General features: G+C 38.5%; 1 protein-coding gene across 2 annotated transcripts in view; it reads left to right on the forward strand.

Annotated features, from left to right (window-relative positions):
* LOC306869425 (transmembrane protein 132E-like) overlaps window positions 1–19,729 on the forward strand; it is a 354,362-nt gene extending 334,633 nt beyond the window's left edge. For both annotated transcript variants that reach the window (XM_079416195.1, XM_079416196.1), the window contains exons 6-9: window positions 1,040–1,245; window positions 7,408–7,684; window positions 10,568–10,762; window positions 16,000–19,729. In XM_079416195.1, coding sequence (XP_079272321.1) covers window positions 1,040–1,245; window positions 7,408–7,684; window positions 10,568–10,762; window positions 16,000–17,055 — 1,734 coding nt within the window. In that variant the 3' untranslated portion in view covers window positions 17,056–19,729. The remainder of the gene's footprint in view (window positions 1–1,039; window positions 1,246–7,407; window positions 7,685–10,567; window positions 10,763–15,999) is intronic.
* The last annotated feature ends 302 nt before the right edge of the window (window positions 19,730–20,031 follow it).

Consider the following 20,031-nt stretch of genomic DNA (forward strand, 5'->3'; position numbering starts at 1 on the left):
ACCACTAGATAAATCATAGATGGTACCCCAAAGCAAAGCTTCGGCTATCTATTACAGTAAATAATGTATTATTAAAGACAGCTGAGTGCACATATGAAATGTGTTGGCAGACCGGAAGGAGTAGTAGAGAAAAAAAATTGGGTGCTGTAATGAAATTTCCAGAACTTGAAGATTTAAAAATACGTGTGCTCATTAGTGTGTCTGTTTGTGTGCTTAGAAAAAGAAGACAGAATATAGTGAATAACAACTGCTTCTTTGGGAGAAAAAAAAACAATGCCTCAGGAAAAAAGCTGTCAGACCCAGTTCCTATGGGTTGTTATTTTAGGAAACATGTTGCGAGTAAAAATATATCTTTTGCTATTAAAAATACTTTTGAATGGATGATTTTCATGTTTTACTTGATGCTTTTGAGAGTAAGTCAGGATGACACTTTAACCCTTTCTAGTGTTAATTGGTTTGAAAGAAAAATAATAAAATACATCTGTCAATTTAATGTGTTAATTTAATATAATTATAATATAAAAATAATGTGAAGCATGTGGTAAAAATATTGCATTTAATCCTTTACCCAATCTTGGTGCTACAGGCTACTTGGCATTGCAAACCACACTTATAAAATGATTGTGGAGCTGTTCATGGATGCGTTTTTGGTTAAAAAAAATAGCTGAACGTAGTGCAGTGAATGTCTCGAAACACATTTATAACATAGCATCTTAAAAGTGTGTTGCTCATGGTGTGAGATGCTGAAAACAAATGTCCTAGTCCTTTCAATCCCTGTCCGAGTCCACATTTTGGTGATGCAATGCTGCACAGACTATTAGGTAGTAGTCTGCTTTGGAGCCAACATCAATTTGGGTGGCTTTTCATGGCAAATATTGATGTTTGATTAATTTTGATTTACTCAAATAAAAGTTTTAATTTACAGCCCCACTTCAAACTGACATCCACTTGCAGTTGCCCGTGAAGAGCTTTCGTATTGTGCAGCCTCTCCAGAGAATGCAGTGAAAGTAATCAAATCTCTCTTTGCTCTCCTTAACAGGTGTCCATGAACTGTGACTATGTGTTTGTGAATGGAAAAGAGACGCGTGGCTCCATGAACACTCGGGTGATTTTCAGCTATGAGCACCTGAGTGCCCCTCTTGAGCTCACAGTCTGGGTGCCCAAACTGCCCCTTAAAGTGGAGCTCTCAGACAACAGACTGAGCTTCATCAAGGGCTGGAGGGTGCCCATCTTACCTGACCGCAGGTAAGACACATCAGTTATCTAAGCGTATGAAAGTACTTGCATTCTGACTGCTTTTTATGAATATTGATTTCCCTGGTAGCACTTCTAATGCATGTTTTCTTTTATTTTGTTGCTTGTTTATTTCAATCTTCCTAATACTTGTGGGTGTTATGAGGGTGATAAAACGGTGTTATAGTTTAATTAGTGGAGCTGCTAAAAGTTTTAAAGCTGGGTCACTAAGGGCTGTGTTAGTTACAATACGGCTATAGAGCTGATGCCGCATGAGACCCGAATGTCATTCTTCATACAGCCCGTTTACTGTGATTTTGACAAATTGAAGCAGCGGCATTGTCACACCGTGCACGGCAGAATATCAGCACAGGCATTTTTCATGAGGAACCTCTCCAGAATTAATCATGATGGAAAATATTCTGGTAACTCACTAGTATCATTATTGCTCCCTTACAGAGGTCTTTCTTTTTTGATGTAAATCTCTAATTAAATGAATTCAAGTGGGCCATTAAAATGGAAATATGATCTGATTCGGTTATGCTAATCCAATTTGGGAGCAAATCGTCAATCTACATCTAGCCTTCATGTAGGGCTGGTGGTTTGACGCATATACCATGCAGCGGAAGAAAAAAGTCAGCCATTAGAAATTCAGCAGCAGAGATTTATCTTTGGCATATTGGTTCCTAAGCAACATTGGAACGTTTAAAAATATCAGAACAAATAAAAATAATTTATTTAAAAAATCTCAAATTTATTCTCGTCAATTATACAGTATGTGTGCACGTGTGTAGCTGCTAGGATGCATTTAGCTCACTAGATTAATTAGAGATTAAGGTTAATTTTGCATTAAGGTTAACTGTTATCACGCCGTTGTATGCAAGTCTCTCAGTGCTGTGATATTTCAGTGTTGTTCCCTGTTTTATGTAGACAACACACACACACAATACAAGTATGTTGTTACATTTGCATTTGACCTCAATTTGAGTGCCTTTGATTTAGCTTCCTCCCAGGACCTGAGATCTCCAAGGCTTTGTTCACACATACAATCTCTGTGTGATCAGCTCAAAATCTGATTTGTTTTCCAGTTCCAATCTTTATCCCAGTGTCTGCACTGGCATTTTGCAAGTGAAGAAATCAGATCTGGTAAATTCATCTGGTTACTGTAGTAATGACTTAAGAGTCAGCACGGCACCAAAAGACATAAGACAATAGCTGTCACTGTGGGAGGAAAGAGAAGATGACAAAACTGAATATTTGGTCTCTGCTCATATTCATCCTGATATCACAGTACTGAGCTGCATAAAACTTTAGGGTACCAGCTAATCCTGATTAATCTCTTGATTTCTTTCAGTTCCTTTTTAAATAGAATAACTACAAAATAAAAATGTTCAGAAAATGTTCAGTGTGTAATCTCTGCAAGTTTATACATTTGTGTGGATGACACTAATAGCAGACTAGTCTGTTTTTCACCTACAAAATAATTAGTTTCTAAGAGACCCTAATAAAATTAAAGTGAACATAAAACTGAAATTGTGTAAAACACACACACATGCATGCGCGCACGTTGATTTTATGGCTTACGGAATTATGTATAGGTGTAATGGTTATACTGTACGTATTTTCTATTGGACTACACCTAATCCTACCCCTCAGAGGAAACGTTGTGCATTAATAGATTTTTTTTTTTTTATCATTCTGTATGGTTTATAAACCTTTTGAATTATGGGGACACTGAAAGCTTCCTCATAAATCACCTTTACATTGTAATACCTATGTCATACCCATGTCATTATACAAATTTGTGTTCTTATAAACTACATAGCATCCACATACACACACACACACACACACAAATGTTGGGATGTGTGGTGCACGCGAATTATCCATAGGTGTAATGGTTTTTATCCTGTACAAACTGTATTTTCTATCCCCGTACGCACCTTAACCCTATACGGCAAAAACTTAAAAGAAAAATGTTCAGAAAATAATGTGTGTAATCTCTGCAAATTTATACATTTGTGTGGATAACACTAATAGCAGACTAGTCTACCCGTCACACAAAACTTTCAGCATTTTTAGATTTTCAAAACACGGTTCAGTATGTTTTTTTAAGCCATTTGGTTTGACCACAAATTTTTAAAAGTATAGTATTTATAAAATAAGCTAGGTCAGTTTTTATTTAATGCCGACTTTAATGAGAACGCTAAGAAATATCCAGTATATTATGAGTTAAAGAGACACATTTCTTGTTTGTGTGGATAAAGGCCATTGAAGCCTTACTGATGGATCTGTGGGGAAAGGAGAAAAGAAAGGGAACTGCGTGAGGCGACACAAGCATCAAAGGCATTTCTGTACTGTTTACACATTCATGCATATTCTGTGTATAAAACCGCTCATTTGTTCAGCTATTCATAGTGAATTTCACATGTAAGCATGTAAGCAGAAAAGAGCGAATTCAGATACAGCGGTTCAGTGTTTTGTGTGTGAAATTTCTTACATTACATCTCAAATTGCATTTTTTTTTTTACATTTTATTTTTAAATCTGATCTAACCATTCACACTGAAACTTATTTTGATATGTAAGATTATGATCAAACAACTACCCAGATTGGAATCCACCACAGAATCCGCTGCCTGTTTGTACAATCCCTTATTCTTATTTCCTTTCCCTCTTCCCTTCCTTTAGTTCTTTCCTCCTCTGCTCTGTCCATTTCATTCCACTACATTGCCCAGTGTTGAGACGTGTCAGTGGGCAGGTTTCTTGCATTGGCCTTCTACACAGATTGATCGATATAGCTAACTAAACTGGTGAAACAATGATGTGTCTGCAAAACTGGACACTGATTTTTATTGGATGAGCGGGTTCCCGTGCATGAAATCTCCAGTTCTCCTGACATCCTAATGAGTTCAAGCAAAGCTCCATATATGAGGTGTGTTCTTCTGCTCTGAAACTCAAATTAACCTGTATTAGGAGACAAGAGAGTGCAACTGTCCTCAAGAACACAGAGTGCTTCTATCTGCCAGGTTTAGCCCTCTTCAACTGATGCAAGGGCCTCTTGTTTTTCACCTCCATGGCAACAGGAGCCTGTGTTTAACTCAAAAGAGAGCAAAGTGATGATCGACAATTGCTTTCTACTTTCATGAGTCTTCTCCTTCTGCATATGTGTGCCTGTCAATCTTTCATCGTTGCTGAGAAGTAGCAGTGTGTCTCCTTACATGATAACGCAATGCTTTACATTCAGCTCAATTTAGGCTAATCGATGGGCAGGACATGCTTTGTCAGGCAGAGGCAGACAGCTGTCTCTACAACTCCAGTTATCTGATTAATTAGTTGTGTGTGTAGAATGGATGAAGTTGCATTCAGCTTTGAAGATCCACCCAGCACTTACCCTGCTTCCTCTCACTTACTTCACATGGTGTCATGCTGCTGAGGGAGCAGATGAGATAGATTGAATGTGATGATATGTGTGAGGCATGCAAGAGTCACTGATGCAAAACCTCCTTGAAACAGGTCTCCAGATGATGCAGTTTCTGATGCTGGAAGTTCTAACAAACTTTGTGGGGGGATTTCACTAAAAATGGAGTGTTGTTTTGCACGCATTGTCAATTATTTTAACACCCAATACACTTGTGAAATGCAAATCTATTACGTAATTACACAAACATGCCAAAAAAAACCTGTGATAAACACATTTTCAATCTTGGAAGCCGGTACAGTACTCTTTATTGCATCATCCACTATTCAGAAAGTGCTCTGATCTGTGCAATGTGTCTGAATATATGTCTTATATATGCTCTTCTGCATCATTTGGAAACCATTGGATAATTAACTTGCAATAGATCTATGGAAAAAGTACACAAACACCCAATTAAAGGGGACCTATTATGCCCCTTTTTACAAGATGTAAAATAAGTCTCTAATGTCCCTAGAGCGAATATGTGAAGTTTTAGCTCAATATACCCCACAGATCAATTTTTACAGCTTGTTAAAATTGCCACTTTTAGAGTGTGAGCCAAAACGTGCTGTTTTGACTATGTTGCTTTAAATGCGAGTGAGCTGTTTCTCCCGGAGAAAAGGGCGGAGCTTCAAGAGCTCAAGCTCCGCATTAGCAGTGCTAGCCTTTGCAAATAAACATTCAACTATTAATACAAGCCTGTTATCTTTACAGAAAACTACTCGGTTTCAAAGTCAGTCATCTGATTATACTGTGCATAATAAATTCATGTTTATGAAGTACGCAGACGGGGAGCACTGCAGGATAAAAATAACAACATAGCTGGTCTCATGCTATCACAAACTTTATAAGTTCCACTTCTGATTATGAGCTTGACAACTTCAAGTGATCGACTCACATTGCTTTCATATGCAACTTTTAACAACCACATTCCTATTCACGATCATTCTGATAGCACTTGAAGGCAGCATCAGTGAAAAAACCACACAGACAAAATGATAGCTTTAGCAATCAACCTTAAGGCCCGTTCACACCAAGCACGATAATGATAAAGATAACTATGAAGCACATTAAATTCTCGAGCACATTATAGCAGGATGGATTCTGATTGGCTGTCAGTGTTTTTATCGTTCATCAGCTGGAAAAAAATTGTTCTGGAACTGATTCCAACTATATCGTTTCTTTGTGCCTTTATCGTTATAGTTGTGGTGTGGACGCTGCTATTCTTTAATACTGAGAACGATTTTTAGAACTATATATTTATCGTTATCTTTATCGTTATCGTGCTTGGTGTGAACGGGCCTTAACAGAGTGTCAAGAAGCTCTTTCAGAAAGGCAATTTGGAAAACAAACGTGTCATACTTACTTTGCAGCTGGCATTCGCGCACGAAGCGTTGGTATTAATTCATAAAGAAATAGGGGACGTTACCGGGATATTTGTATTTTTCCGGGATATTTCCTTTGAAAATTACATTTAACCACAGTGTCCTCGGCTCAGATGGGGGGAGATTATGGCGACTTCTATGTTCATTAGTGCATCCCAAAACACAACACTTGTAAAGCCTCTTTGGTGCTGACATTGTATATAACTCCAGTAATGGCGGACCGCAGTTTCTCACTCAGGGCTGTGTTTATGCTAATACGGCAGAGAGCGTCACTGAAACAGCTCGTTTGGAGAGACTGTTTATAATTTATTGGTTTTATAAAAAAATTAGTTGTTGGATTTTACCATTATAGGCAGGTTGTTTTCACACACTGTAACCACACAACTGTGTTCAAACAGCTTATAAAATTATAAAATATTGTCTTGGCTTGTCTCGTCTTGTTTCGTTTCACCTTGCTTTATGCCATGATAATTTGGGATGCTGGATCATCGAATTGGATTGAAGACTAATACATTTTTGATTATCTCATCCTTTATAGTTTGCTTACTTAACCTTATTCCAAAGGAAAAAGAAAATGTCCTAATAATCTTTAATTAAAATGTAATAACTTGCTCCACCTTTGAAACAACTTTTCTTTTCAGCAATCTAATCATTTATAAAGTGATGTTAATGTATTACAGAATAATAAATAAGGGCAGTCGTGGCCTAATGGATAGAGAGTTGGACTTGTAACCTGAAGGTTGTGGGTTCGAGTCTCAGGTCCAGCAGGGATTGTAGGTGGGGGAGTGAATAACCAACACTCTCTCCACCCTCAATACCACGACTGAGGTGAGAACATTGAGCAAGGCACCGAACCCCTAACTGCTCCCCAGGCGCCGCAACATTGGCTGCCCACTGCTCCAGGTGTATGTTCACTGCTGTGTGTGTACACTTGGATGGGTTAAATGCAGAGCACAAATTCAGAGTATGGGTCACTTGGCCACACACCACTTCCCTTCCTTTCCTCCTTTCTTTTTAAATTCAAAATGCTTAAATGTTCGAAGGCAGGTTCTTTTGAAACTGCAGTTTGAATTCAACATGTTTACAAAAAAAAGACAAATGTTCAGATCATCTCTTTGTCTAGACTCTATTTCACTATATAAGATGCCATTTAAAATTCACCAAACTTGAATGCAAACTTAAACAGTGAAAGACAAAAATTCTTAGCACATGCTGGTGTGCCTGTTCTTCCACATTATCATTCTTATGAATGGAAGTTAACTGAACATTAATCCTAATGTGAATTTCTTATCTATAGTAACTCATAATGACCTCTCACTCATCTCCTCAGAACGGCCAGAGACAGCGATGATGATGATGATGATGACCGTAAAGTGAGCAGAGGATGTACGCTGCAGTACCAGAGAGCCCAGGTTAAGGTTCTGACCCAGTTCCACACAACCTCTAGTGAAGGCACAAACCAGATGATCACTATGCTGGGTCCTGACTGGCAAGTGGATGTGACAGAACTGGTTCAAGACTCTCTGAAGGTGGTGGATGCCAGGGTGGCTGAGCTGGTGGACAGGACGGTACTCGTGGCCAATGAGCTTGGATCATCCACTCTGAAGGTAGAATACAAATATGAACAGACTGTATAAACAAAGATTGATGGATTAATGGGGGGATAGGATGAAAAATGTGTTTTGGTGAGCTCTCAATACCATATAACAATGCAACTATAACCTACAATTACATTTAGCTATATTACATTCTCTTCATCCAATATTACTGGACACTGGTCCTTACTCATGGTTTTATACCTGTCAAAACGTAATGCAAAGTGTCTTAGGGACAATTATTCAATCCCTTTTACTGTCTCATATATTCAAGTACAAACTTTACTTTCACTGACTTCTCTGGTGTTATGCTTTGTATACCTGCTGGGGGACTTGTTTTATTTTTTTGCTTTATTTCATTTTTTCATTTTTGTTTTGCTTTGATTTTGTTTTGTTTTGTTTGCTGGAACTATAAATGGATTTGAAGACTAATAATTTCTGCTAATTGTTTTGAGCAGAACGATTGCTATTAGTCCAGAGTCAACATAGCTAACTGTTTTTAAATAGACAGATTCATAATTATATAAATCAATAAGGGTGTCTATTTAAAATTCTTTGAATTTATCAAGTTAGCTCTGCTGCCTGTCTTTATCCTTTAATGCCTGTTTAGAAAGCTATTCATATGCATATTTAGTCCCAGTAGGCTATTCAGAAACTGGGATGTTTGGAAAGAGAATTATCTGTGTGGTATAAAACTTCAATGGTGTTAAATTGGGGGAATCATTCTTGAAAGTTTTCTCTCCATTGAATCAGCACACAATCAGTTCATTGTGTCCAAACAGAGGGAGTTTTGATTGTTCATGACAGCTTGATCACACCTCTCCAAAAGTGCTGTCTGTTGTTTGGCTTCAGAAAGTGTCTGTTTTTCTCCATAAACAAATTTGAGCATAAAAGAAAAAGTTTGGTAATTAAACTAGGGGAAACTGCAAAGGTCATTAATAATTAATGGCCAATGTAGAATTGGAATGTTTTCACCGAATGTGAGCTGAAAATAAACGCAACTGAGCACAGAGCCTCATTTCACCCTTACAAAAAAAAAAAAAAAAAGCAAAGGCAAAAAAGAAAGGTATGAATAATGTTGTTTATAACTCACACCAGGGATTTTTTAGCTTATTTGGTGGGTCTTTGATCTTCATCTGACACAGCGTTGATCCTCCACCCATCACTATGACCTGAGCACAAAGACACACAACATTTAAGCTTTGAACGTCTCTCACGACACATAGTTTTGAGGATCTTATGAACAGCAGAAGGTATTGTTGACCCGTTCTCAGCATCGACTGAGCTGTAACCTGTAACCCGTGAACCCATGAACATATTTCTTATGACTTAATTGGCTTTCCAGGTCTGCCAAGTACAGTAATTAGGTTTTGGGGGAATAGGCAGACCCTTTTTAGCCTTTGAACACACTCTATTCAAGCATCCAAAGCTTTGGTTAAAATGCAAACATCAAAAGCTGGTATATCAGCAAATATAATAAAAATAATTTCAAACAATTATTCTAGAAATAATTTGTTTTTAGTTCCTCTTTTTCTATCTGTCATTCCTTTTCTCTCCTTCAAATGCGCTGCATCTTTGAAGCCTGCCTTGAACGCAGGAAATAAAAAATGCAGGAACAAAACAGTTCAGTTCAATTATACATTCATCTGGTTTTCCCCCCGGTCTACATCCCCTTTCCAGCCGGAGGAAAGGAAATGGGATTGCATGGGACTGGATGGTCAATGAACTGTAACAGCCTGCTCCAAAACATTAGTGCATTGGGATACAAACAATGTGCATCTGGGACATAAGGGTCGCAAGTCTAGCCTGGATCAGGAAAAGCCTGGGTTCAGCTCCCTGGCGCCCACCGCACGCCAAGAGAGCACCGTGTGCTTCAGCGACAGAAAACTGGAAAACGGTTGGATGGGATTTTTTATGCCAAAAGACGGCTGAGAATGGCCACTTCACAGGCGAAGTATAATCAGCAGCATGGCTAGTTCATAAACCTACATCAGCGTTGAGGGCTTTTAGCTGGAGATGGGTAATTTTGAAGAGGCAAGTAAATACAGGTTGGATGAAAATGTTTGCTGCGGAGCTTGGAGATTTTTGAACACCATTAAAAGTCAGAAGGTAATATTTTTGTTCTTTGTTTGGAATAGCTGTAATTGAAAAGAAAGATAATGAACTATAATTTTGACATTTACGGATGGTATCAAAGCGAAAAGAACTTCAGTTTCTGTCAACATCTTTTAGTGTTCTTTACTAGTCATAATTCTTTAAACTTCTGTTTGTCATGGAGAGACTGAAGAGTCAGCTACTGGCAGTGGTTCAGTCTGTTTTAAAATTCATCCAAGCTCTATGTACTTCTCCCTCTGATTATGTCTTTCTTGAGGCAAAAAAACACTCTATGTAGGCTGACTTGTTCTTGTCTTGCAAAATGCGAGTTCAAGTTAATCTTCCTGAATTATGAAGTGAAAAAACATCCCTATATTGCAGCTTGTTTTATCTTACTTGGCACTTTGTGGCTCTTGGGATTGCCAGGGTCTCATGGTTCAGCAAAGACACACAGGGGAAAAAAAAGAGAATCTCTGACCCTCCTAGTCGTGCCGCCCCACTTGACTTTTTCACTTGGTAAGTCCCTGGTGACCTTTAACGGTGGTGGTGGGGGGGGGTGAAGAACTGTGACATAATGGGTTTGAAGTGTCAGATGGAGGATTTATGTGGAGGCCGAGTGCTGGCCGTTCTCTGGAGAAAAGGTGTATTTTCCCATGCTTCCTTTACTCAGTGGGCTGTGTCTTGAATATGTGGGATTATCCACTAAATGTTTCTCTTTGTGTCTTCACTCCTCCCCATGCTTTATTCCATTTAGGCTGTCATTCTTACTGTAAAAAATGTGTCATGTTTTGTTGGTTTCAGGTTGAATCTCCACTGGCAGTGGAGGCAGTGCTGGGTGAAACGCAGTTCTCTGTGGTAGACGATAAAGTGTCCATAGTGGACCTACGTGTTCATGCCATCTCTGGACTGGCACTTAATCTTCAACCAAGCCCTGGCAACAGCCATACCATGGTTGCCAAGGCAACTGGCCTGCAGACTCTCTCAGCTCTTAAGCAGGTATAGTTGATTGCTTCATTGTTTTTCATATCTTCTACAATAAATGACATGCCATCTTGCTTTCTTGATGGTATTTTATTAAATCCTCTGGTATATTCGATCAGATATATCCATCAGAACTTTTTTATGACAGTCTTAAAGTATGAATGAATGTTTAACCAGACTGAAGACTCTCCTTAAAGTTCTCAAGCAAACTTATTGGTGCAAGGCAGGTTTATTATCATTAACTAAAATGAAAACTAAACCATTAAAAAAAAAAATACTTGAAATAAAACAAAGTAAATAACTTAAACTTGTTTTAATTCATAGTTGCCAAAATATATATTTTTAGTTGAAGTATTAAAATAGCTAAAACAACATAAACTAAAATAAATAAAATACTATATATAATAAAATACTATATTAATAAATACTACTGTATATAGACATTAAAAAAATACAAACACACAACAAAACAAAATTACTTAAACTTTAATTAAAATTAAAGTGAAAACAAAAACTAAATGATAAATATTTAATAAATAAAATTTTATTAAAAACTTAAACAAAAACTATAGTATATCAATACAACTGATACTAAAATAAGACTGGTCTAAAGAATTCTGCCATCTAACAAACTTGACCAAGATGGTCTTCCAGCTCACCCTGACCCCCATTTGCTTGCAGACCAGCTCTAAAACTCTTATTATTATTATTATTATTATCTCATTTTAGCTGAATTTTCATTGTATATGAATGAAGACCCACTGAAGATGGTTGTACAAAGTCGTATGTTCTGATTTGAAACCCTAGAAATGATCACACTTGTTTTGGCTCAAGAAACACATTGAAGAAATTAATTTACAAGCTACACAACATACAAACTTACATCACATAATTGTCTAAATATGACAGTATCATTCATCATCATCCCCTCTGCAGCTGAGTCCAGAGAAAAGCTCTAACCTTTGGACCCTTCCTCTAATTACGCAAGTGACATTTAGGTGAAATTCCTCCTTGTTGCTCAGGATCATTCTGCTCGTGAAGAGTTAAAGTCTGGCTGAGTTTAGCCTCATACTGATGATTCGAGTCTCTATGAAGTTTACACACCATCTGCAAATTAGCCTCAGTTCAGTCTTCCAGCCGGCCCTCACTGCTTTAATAAAGCCTTGTTTGGCATTCAGACATATTCAAATCTCCTTTAATATCAGCACACCAAATGAGCAGGCATCTTGCTTAATAAGAAGCCACTGCCACTTCTGTTCTCTGCTGTTCTGGAGTGTCATCAGGGGAGCTTCGAGCGGTTGCTGTATAATCTTTTCAAAGCATTAATTGGAGCACATTCTCTCGCATCAGCAAGGACCTCGTATGCTGCCGTGCTAATTTATACAATGTCTTGGGCAGGTCACGGAGCCCTGCCGTGAGAGCTTGGGGCCCTTTTTCTTGCTCTGTACTTAGCCTGTGACCAACATCCAACATCAGACGAGGGTGGCTGCTTTTAATTCATGCATTAAAATCCAGCGGTTCTCCCCCGCTCTGCTTCACCACCTTTGGTTTTAATTAGCGTAATGTATCAGCCTAAGTGCTTGTGGAGACTGTGCTAAAAACATCACTGATGACCCTCCTCCTCCTCCTCCTCCTCCACTGCAGCCTTTCAATCATTTCAATCCTTCAGTGCACTTACCTACTTCACCTCTGCAGTCACAAAATAACCGTAACTTTGTGACCATTTGTTCCTCCAGTTGCATTAGATTTCCTGGTAACACAGTTCAATTTGATGGTGTTAGTTAATGCATTAGTTATCATGAACATTTAAGAACAGCAAGCATTTATTAGTCTTTGTTTAAAAGTATGGATATAAATAATGTAAAATGTAATTAGTTAAAAGTTTAGTAACACTTTAGTTTATGGACCAATTCTTACTGTTAACTAACTGTTACCTACAGCTTTTGTCTCAAGAAACTCCTAATTTGTCACTTATTAATAGTTATTAAGGTAGTTGTTAAGTTTAGATATGGGGCCAGAATTAAGGGATCTAAATATAATCATGCAGAATAAGACATAAATATGTGCTTCATAAGTACTAATAAAAAGTCAATATGCTAGTAATATGCATGCCAATAAGCAACTAGTTAATAGTTAAAATTATTCCAAAAGTTAATTATAATTTATACATATATATATTAGCAATGTATATTATCAATGTCAAGTTTAAGCTAAAATTAACCTACATTTAAAAGTTGCATTTTTTCTGGGGTTAATTAATTAATATATCAGCTCACACTTTAGCTTGAGGGCCGGTTCTCACTATTAACTAACTCTTAACTACAACTTTTGCATCAATATACTCTTAATTACTGCTTATTTATAGTTAGTAAGGTAGTTAAGTTTAGGTATTGGGTGAGATTAAGGGATGTAAAGTATAGTCGTGCAGAAAAAAACATTAATGTGTATTTTATTTTTACTAATAAATAGCCAATATGCTAGTAATGTGCACTCTAATAAGCAACAAGTTAATATGGGAATTGGTCCCAAATTAAAGTGTTTTCTTATATTATTAGCTGTTAATTCAAGTACGTTGATAATAGATCGAATGATGTTAATTTATACAAACTAATATAATTTAATCAGTATCTATAAAGATGAATATTCACCTAAATGCTGTCAATGCTATTCGTGATTGCATTAATATTAACAAATTGAAGCTTCTTACATAAAGTGTTACTGATTGATGTCCCTTTCCTTTGTCTCACCGGCAGCCTTAAATAATTGATCTTGCTGTATGCTGGTGTAAGCGATTATTCTGTTTCAAAGTTCCAAGTGTCTTGGATGCTTGAACATTTCACTTCTGTAGTTTGTTACATACAGTGAATCCAAAATTACCTTCAAGATAGATCTCAAACACTTTTAACAGTTAGAAATGTAATGACAAATCCAAGTAAAAGTTACAGTGTCTTCTCCCAAAGACTGAAGCCTCAAGAATCAAGGGACATTCATGATTGAGGCCATTTTATTTAGTGGCTAGATTGATCTCGAAAGGTCTGTGAGGACAACATGTCGTCTTCAATGTATTATTCAGATCATGCATATCAAAGACTCTCTTCATCTTGACAAGCAGCGTTGACAGAGCCTGAGCCCGAATGTCAGAACAACCTTGAAGTTAGTGACGTAACAGAAGAGTTTTTTTTTTTTTTTTTTACAGCCTCCCACTGACTGGAGGCAGATAAATACTTCTCTTCCTGAATATAAAAGCAAAGCAACACTTCATTTCTGACTAAAAGCACTCTGGCAGAGTGGTTTCATTTTGTCTGCCTGCCAACAGGTGTAAGATGTTGTGCTGTTCCTTTAGCAGAAAGAAAGGCAGGAAGGCAACTGTCAAGCTTAGGCTTGTTATGAGGTGACAAGAACACAAGCGTCGCGCCAGTTCTATTTCCCCTCAGCCTGTGTTTCTAACGGTCAAAGCATGAAAGCCCTTCTGATGTTAACTGCATGTTGCTTGCTCAAGACCGTTGTCTTGTATGGACCAGTACTCTCAGGATAATGAATATTTAAAGTTTTTTGAAAGTCAGGAGATGAAAATGGCAACACTTACAGTATTGATAGTATCTTTGTTGTAAAGAGAAAGCTGGGTAACACTTTAGAATAGGGAACACATATCCACTATTAACTAATTAAGTTTTCCCTGAACAAACTGGGTATGGGGTTGGATTAAGGGATGTAAAATATGGTCATGCAGAATAAGGCATTAATGTGTGCTTTATAAGTATTAATAAACACCTAATATGCTAGCAATATGTGTGCTATTAAGCAACTAGTTATAGTGAGAATGGGTCCTTAAAATAAAGTGTTACCGAAAATGGTACAGCATTTTAGCATTTGAAACAGTGTGCTATGTTAACACTAGCTCTGATGTAGCATTAAGGATCCCCTTAATGCAACATCCGAGCTAGCATTGGCATAGCACACCTGGAGCAGCAAGTGGACAATGTACAACACCATAAAATTCAAAATCATTGTTTTGTTTGAATGTACTATACTTACACCCTGTAATCATGCAGCAGCCATCAATGCCACCCAGCTACAACTTTAGAGGCTACTCAAAATTATTTTGCATCAGTGAGTGCTACTCATGTTTTTTTTTATTATTATTAAAGAGAGTTTAAAGTTGAAGGGATAGTTCACCAAAAACTGAAAATTTGCAGTTAATTTAATCACCCTCAGGTCATCCATGATGTACAGCAGGTGATTTTTTTCTCTTCAGTAGAACAGTAAAGAAGATTTTTAGCTGAAACCGTGGTAATTGGTGATTTAAAAAAAAGGTTAGTGGCTACCCAAACAAAATTAATACCCCTGGCACTTGATGATGTATTGAGGTCTTGTGAAGTGAAATGATCAGTCTGTGCAAGAAACTGACCATTACTTATAACATTATTACCTGTAATCTATAGCCTCAGGTCTGGAGTGATGTCTGGTTTGCGAACAAATCATCCTTTTGAACTGGTTCTTTTTAGTAGGGCTGCCCCTACTAAATGATGCTGCAGAAAGCGCATCATTTTTGCTTTAATTATTTTACAAAAGCACGGTATTGTGAGTGCACACACATTAAACGTAGAGTCTTTACAGATTTGAAAGATGTATTACTCTTATCTGTATGAGCAAAAATGAGGGAGTAGGCTATTTTAAGAGCAAGTGAGCGCACAGGCGCCTCCATCTGTCCTGCAGTGAGCACACTACTACACTCTGCACAGACAGCGCACATTTCTCTAGGTTAACATTAGATTGAGTGGCTATGTAAATTTGCTAATACTTACATATTTCAGATGATAAGCCATATTTGATGTCGATGAATGATAGTCGAGCGTTTGGATGTCCTGCCCGATGTACTGTATTACCATAGACTAGCCATTAACGATCTATTAGTTACGGAGTGCGTGACTTCGCCTGTGGCGTGACTTTTTTTTTCTGCGACTAAGCGACTAATAAAACTTTGATTGACCAGATTAGTCGACTATTAGGGGGCAGCCCTACTTTTTTGTGAACTGGATGAAACGGTTCACCAAAGCAGCTTGAGTCAGCACAGATCGACAGGGATCAAAACTCAATGTTGTTAACTAAAAAACGTTCTTGTTCAGAGTGCAACCCCCTTTAGAGTGCATCACAGGCACCAAAGAATTTGAAGACAGGTTAAAAAATTGACTGTTATAGGGTGTGTAAGGGTTGAATTCATGCTCACAATTTCTTTCGTTTTGTGTTTGTAGGAGGCTAGTCTTTCCATCTGGGTTTACTACAGCGACAATTCCGCCGCCCCCCTGAGTATGTATGACCCAAAAGACTACAACCTCAATGCCACCACAGCAGACGATAAGGTGGTTACGGTGACTCAACAGCCTCAACAGCGGTGGCCAGTCATCGTGGCCGAAGGCGAGGGCACAGGAGAGGTAGTGCATGTGGAGATGACCATCAGCGAAACCTGCCAGAAGACTAAACGCAAGAGTGTCATTGCTTCATCTCCTGTGTTCGTCAAAGTCCGCTTTGGACCAGATGAAGACTCTGAGGAGGAAGTGGATACAGAGACTGAAATAGACACGAGAAGGCCTGCTATCGATTCGAACGCAGGTGGTGGAGGAGGGTATGCGCCATCTAATGAGCAACCCGCAAGTGTGCCCATAGATTACACCAACTTTCCCACAATAAGCAATCCGGAGGAACCAACCGAAGAAGACGAGGAGGACGACGAGTTCGTGCACAGTCCCCGTAGCATGACCGACCTGGAGATCGGCATGTATGCTCTCCTCGGGGTGTTTTGTCTCGCCATACTTGTCTTTCTTATAAACTGTATTGTGTTTGTTTTGAAGTATCGCCATAAGCGCATCCCTCCTGAAGGCCAAGCCAACATGGACCATTCCCACCACTGGGTGTTCTTGGGTAACGGGGAACCCCTGCGCACCCAGAGTGATCTCTCGCCACAGACGGTGGAGAGCCCCAGCAACACCTTGGAGGGGGTACAGACTTGTTGTCATGGGGACCATCACAGCAGCGGCAGCTCCCAGACTAGCGTACAAAGCCAAGTCCATGGCCGAGGAGACGGCAGCTCCGGAGGTTCCACCAAAGACCACGGAGAGGAAGCCAGCTCACCGACCTCCAAACGCAAGCGTGTGAAGTTTACCACCTTCACCCTTCCCACGGAGGATTTACCCTACAACTCCATCCCCATTGCCAACGAAGAGGACATTCAGTGGGTATGCCAAGATATGGGCTTTCAGGACCCAGAGGAACTGCACGACTACATGCGCAGGATAAAGGAAATAGCCTGACCGGGCTATCTGCTTTCTAAAGACGTTCCTTTCTATTTTTCTCTCTTAATTTTCACTCTAGAGGAGGTACCTTTCACAAGAAAAACAACCAAGGCCTAGTGTCCAGTTTTGTTGGGGTTTTCTGCACAGTGCTGTTTCCCTTACACATTGACACTTGTATGAACTAAAAAAAAAATTCATGACGCTGCCAGGGAAGCCAAAGACGAGTCTAAGGGATTCTAGCAAAAATGGCTTTAGCGGTCTGATTGCTGCTCAGTAAAAGGGGGAGTGTACAATCTTTAAGGGAAACATAGAATTTCAGTTGTGAACACTGATATCAAAATGAATTCTTGAAGTACTCAATCATGCGTGGGTCACCCTACTGTGGATAGGATCTTTCTCAGAGGAATGCCTGGAGTCTTGGCACTGTGTCCATTCTTCTTCTTCTTTTTCTTCTTCTTCTGCTTCTCTTTTTTAATTCAACAGATTCTTCTCCAACAAAGAGGCCTTTGAAGTGCAGATTCTACTTTTGTCCCAGATTTGTGTTTGAGATGGATCATTTTCATGCCATTGTTGATAAACCTGACACAGACACTGTCAGGGACGTTCGTGAGAACATGCCATGGATTCTTACTGTCAGTGTAGGAAATGTTGAATGGTTTTATCCCCCTGCCCCTCTTTTCAGCTTTATCTTGGTTCAACACATGCCTTGGTTGCTGAATTAGCTCTTCATCTGTCTTTGGTATTTCATACTCATTCTCAATCTGATTGCCACCTCTGCTTCTCTCACTGTCTTGGTTAAGTCTAATGCCTTATTAAATGGATCTCAATAGTCACAACCTCGCTCTGTGCTGACAACACATTTGTTCACATTGGTAAGGACCAAAGCAGAGGCAACTCTACAGAAGTCTGTATCTCAATTAAACGTGTATTGGCACAGGAAAGGCAAGAGCTTGTACATTGTGGAGTTAGATATCTTCTCCAACATTCCTCTGCATGAATGGAGACTTGGAGGCACAATTAGCGCTATTTTGTTTCCTTTTTACTTTGTATATGTTTGTATTGTGAGAATTATCTAATCATACATAAATGATAATAGAGGACATATCATGTTACCATGCATTACATGCATGTGCCAGACCCTCCCTCCTGTGTACATACCATGTTCAGTACATAACGACTGCTGAAGCTTAACTCTTGATTACTCAGTTAGCCTGAGGAATAGGGGAGGCAGATGCCAGATAGCGACTCGGCAGCCAGATACTTGAATTTCAGTGAGGCTCTCTTTTCACTTTCTCTTTTTCTGTCTCTTTACTGGTCTCACCGTGAATTCCCATCCAGGCGGTAATAGAGTTAAGATCTCTGGTAAGGATAAAATGCTATGCAAACACACTGGAGGGGTTGACTATTGTGTTGAAGTAGATCCGCCCCCGATATCGATATAGCACCACGGTTACTTTCGTTAATATACCAAGAAATATCTCAAAACTAGATGGAACATCTGCCACAATGTAAATTGCAGGTTTTGGATTTTTTGTTTACTTTGAAGCTCACTAGAGCTTTGTTAAAGTAAATGCGGTAGCACAGTAGATCAAACCCGAAACATTAAACATTTACTAGTTTAGAAAGTGGTAAGCTGATAACGGGTCTGGAAGCTTTTTTTTGTGGCGAGGCACAAACAAATATCTGTTTTGCTGCTGACCTATCACAGGTTAGTTTCAGGGTCACAGTCCGCCCCCCAGTTTTTTTCAGGACATCTAAATTCACACACTGTATTAAATGTTTATTTTTCCACTGTGCTGTATTTGAAACATACAGGATTTACCCATGACTTTGTTTTAATAGTCTTATTAGTCATTTTCCTGTAACCGGGAAGGAACATCTATATTTAGTTTTTGTTTTATAGATTGTATTATAACATTATTTAAAATAAACTCACCCCTAGTTTAATCAGGGGTCCTTTGCACACCAGATAAAAGTCACAGAGAACTTCTTACTGACACCTCTCCACCTTTGTCTTCTGATTTGTAAGCCTCTTCACCTTTTTCTCAAAGGAATTCTGATGAGTAAACCCTCAGTCATGACTTGTGATAAAATGATGTAAAATGTCGAGGTATTAGGTTTTGATAGACAGTTGGTGTGTTGGTCAGTGGTTTAGTTTGACTCACACTTGACCTTTATGGAGGCTCAGAACTGAATGTAAACTTTTCAACTGTACCTTGACGATCAAAATGAACATAATTTCCACTGTATTATTAAAGTCTTCTGATGGAGTATGTAAGACTCGATATGACTACTAGCAAGTCTCTGGTAGCAGCTCATAAACTTTTCTGTTTCCTAAAATTATTTTCCTAAGTGTAACATCACTATCAGGACATTTTGGGTTTCATATTGTTTTGTACTTTCTACTATCTTACTGATGTATGTATGTATATGAAACACCAGTTGCGATATCTGCGCTTTAATTTTTCTTTCTCAAAAGGAGCTGCTACTAGGCCTTTGCCTTGACCACATGCTGTTGTTGTGGTGTAGATTTGAGCTGTACTCTCTGACCTGCTGAAGCACGGTAATGTCAGCCTTGTGCTGCCACACCCTTAATGTACAGAGCACTGTTACGACATCCTGTATCCTCCCTAAAAAAACAACTGTTGTATTTCCCTCCTTATATGTAAGTACTAAAGAGAATACAATGCATAAACTTGGTGTTGCGTTTTTTTTTTTTTTGACAATGTACTTTGTATTATAATGCTGTGTCCAAACAATAGTTGTCTAATGAGCCTACTGAGCTGTCTAGACAGCTGCTAATTTATTTATAAAGACTACTGCTGTTTGTTAACAATAATCAGACAAAAAAAATTAATTTTCTTATCAAAACTGCTATTTTATTTTATAATCAAGACTCACAGCACACTCTGTTGTTACAGAGCCGAAGCCACTTATTACATTTTAAGTGAAAAATTGTAAAGACAAATATTTTATTTATTTATTTACTTAAAT

The sequence above is a fragment of the Barbus barbus genome (assembly GCF_936440315.1).
Source record: "Barbus barbus genome assembly, chromosome: 5".
In the NCBI taxonomy this organism is placed as follows: Eukaryota; Metazoa; Chordata; class Actinopteri; order Cypriniformes; family Cyprinidae; genus Barbus; species Barbus barbus.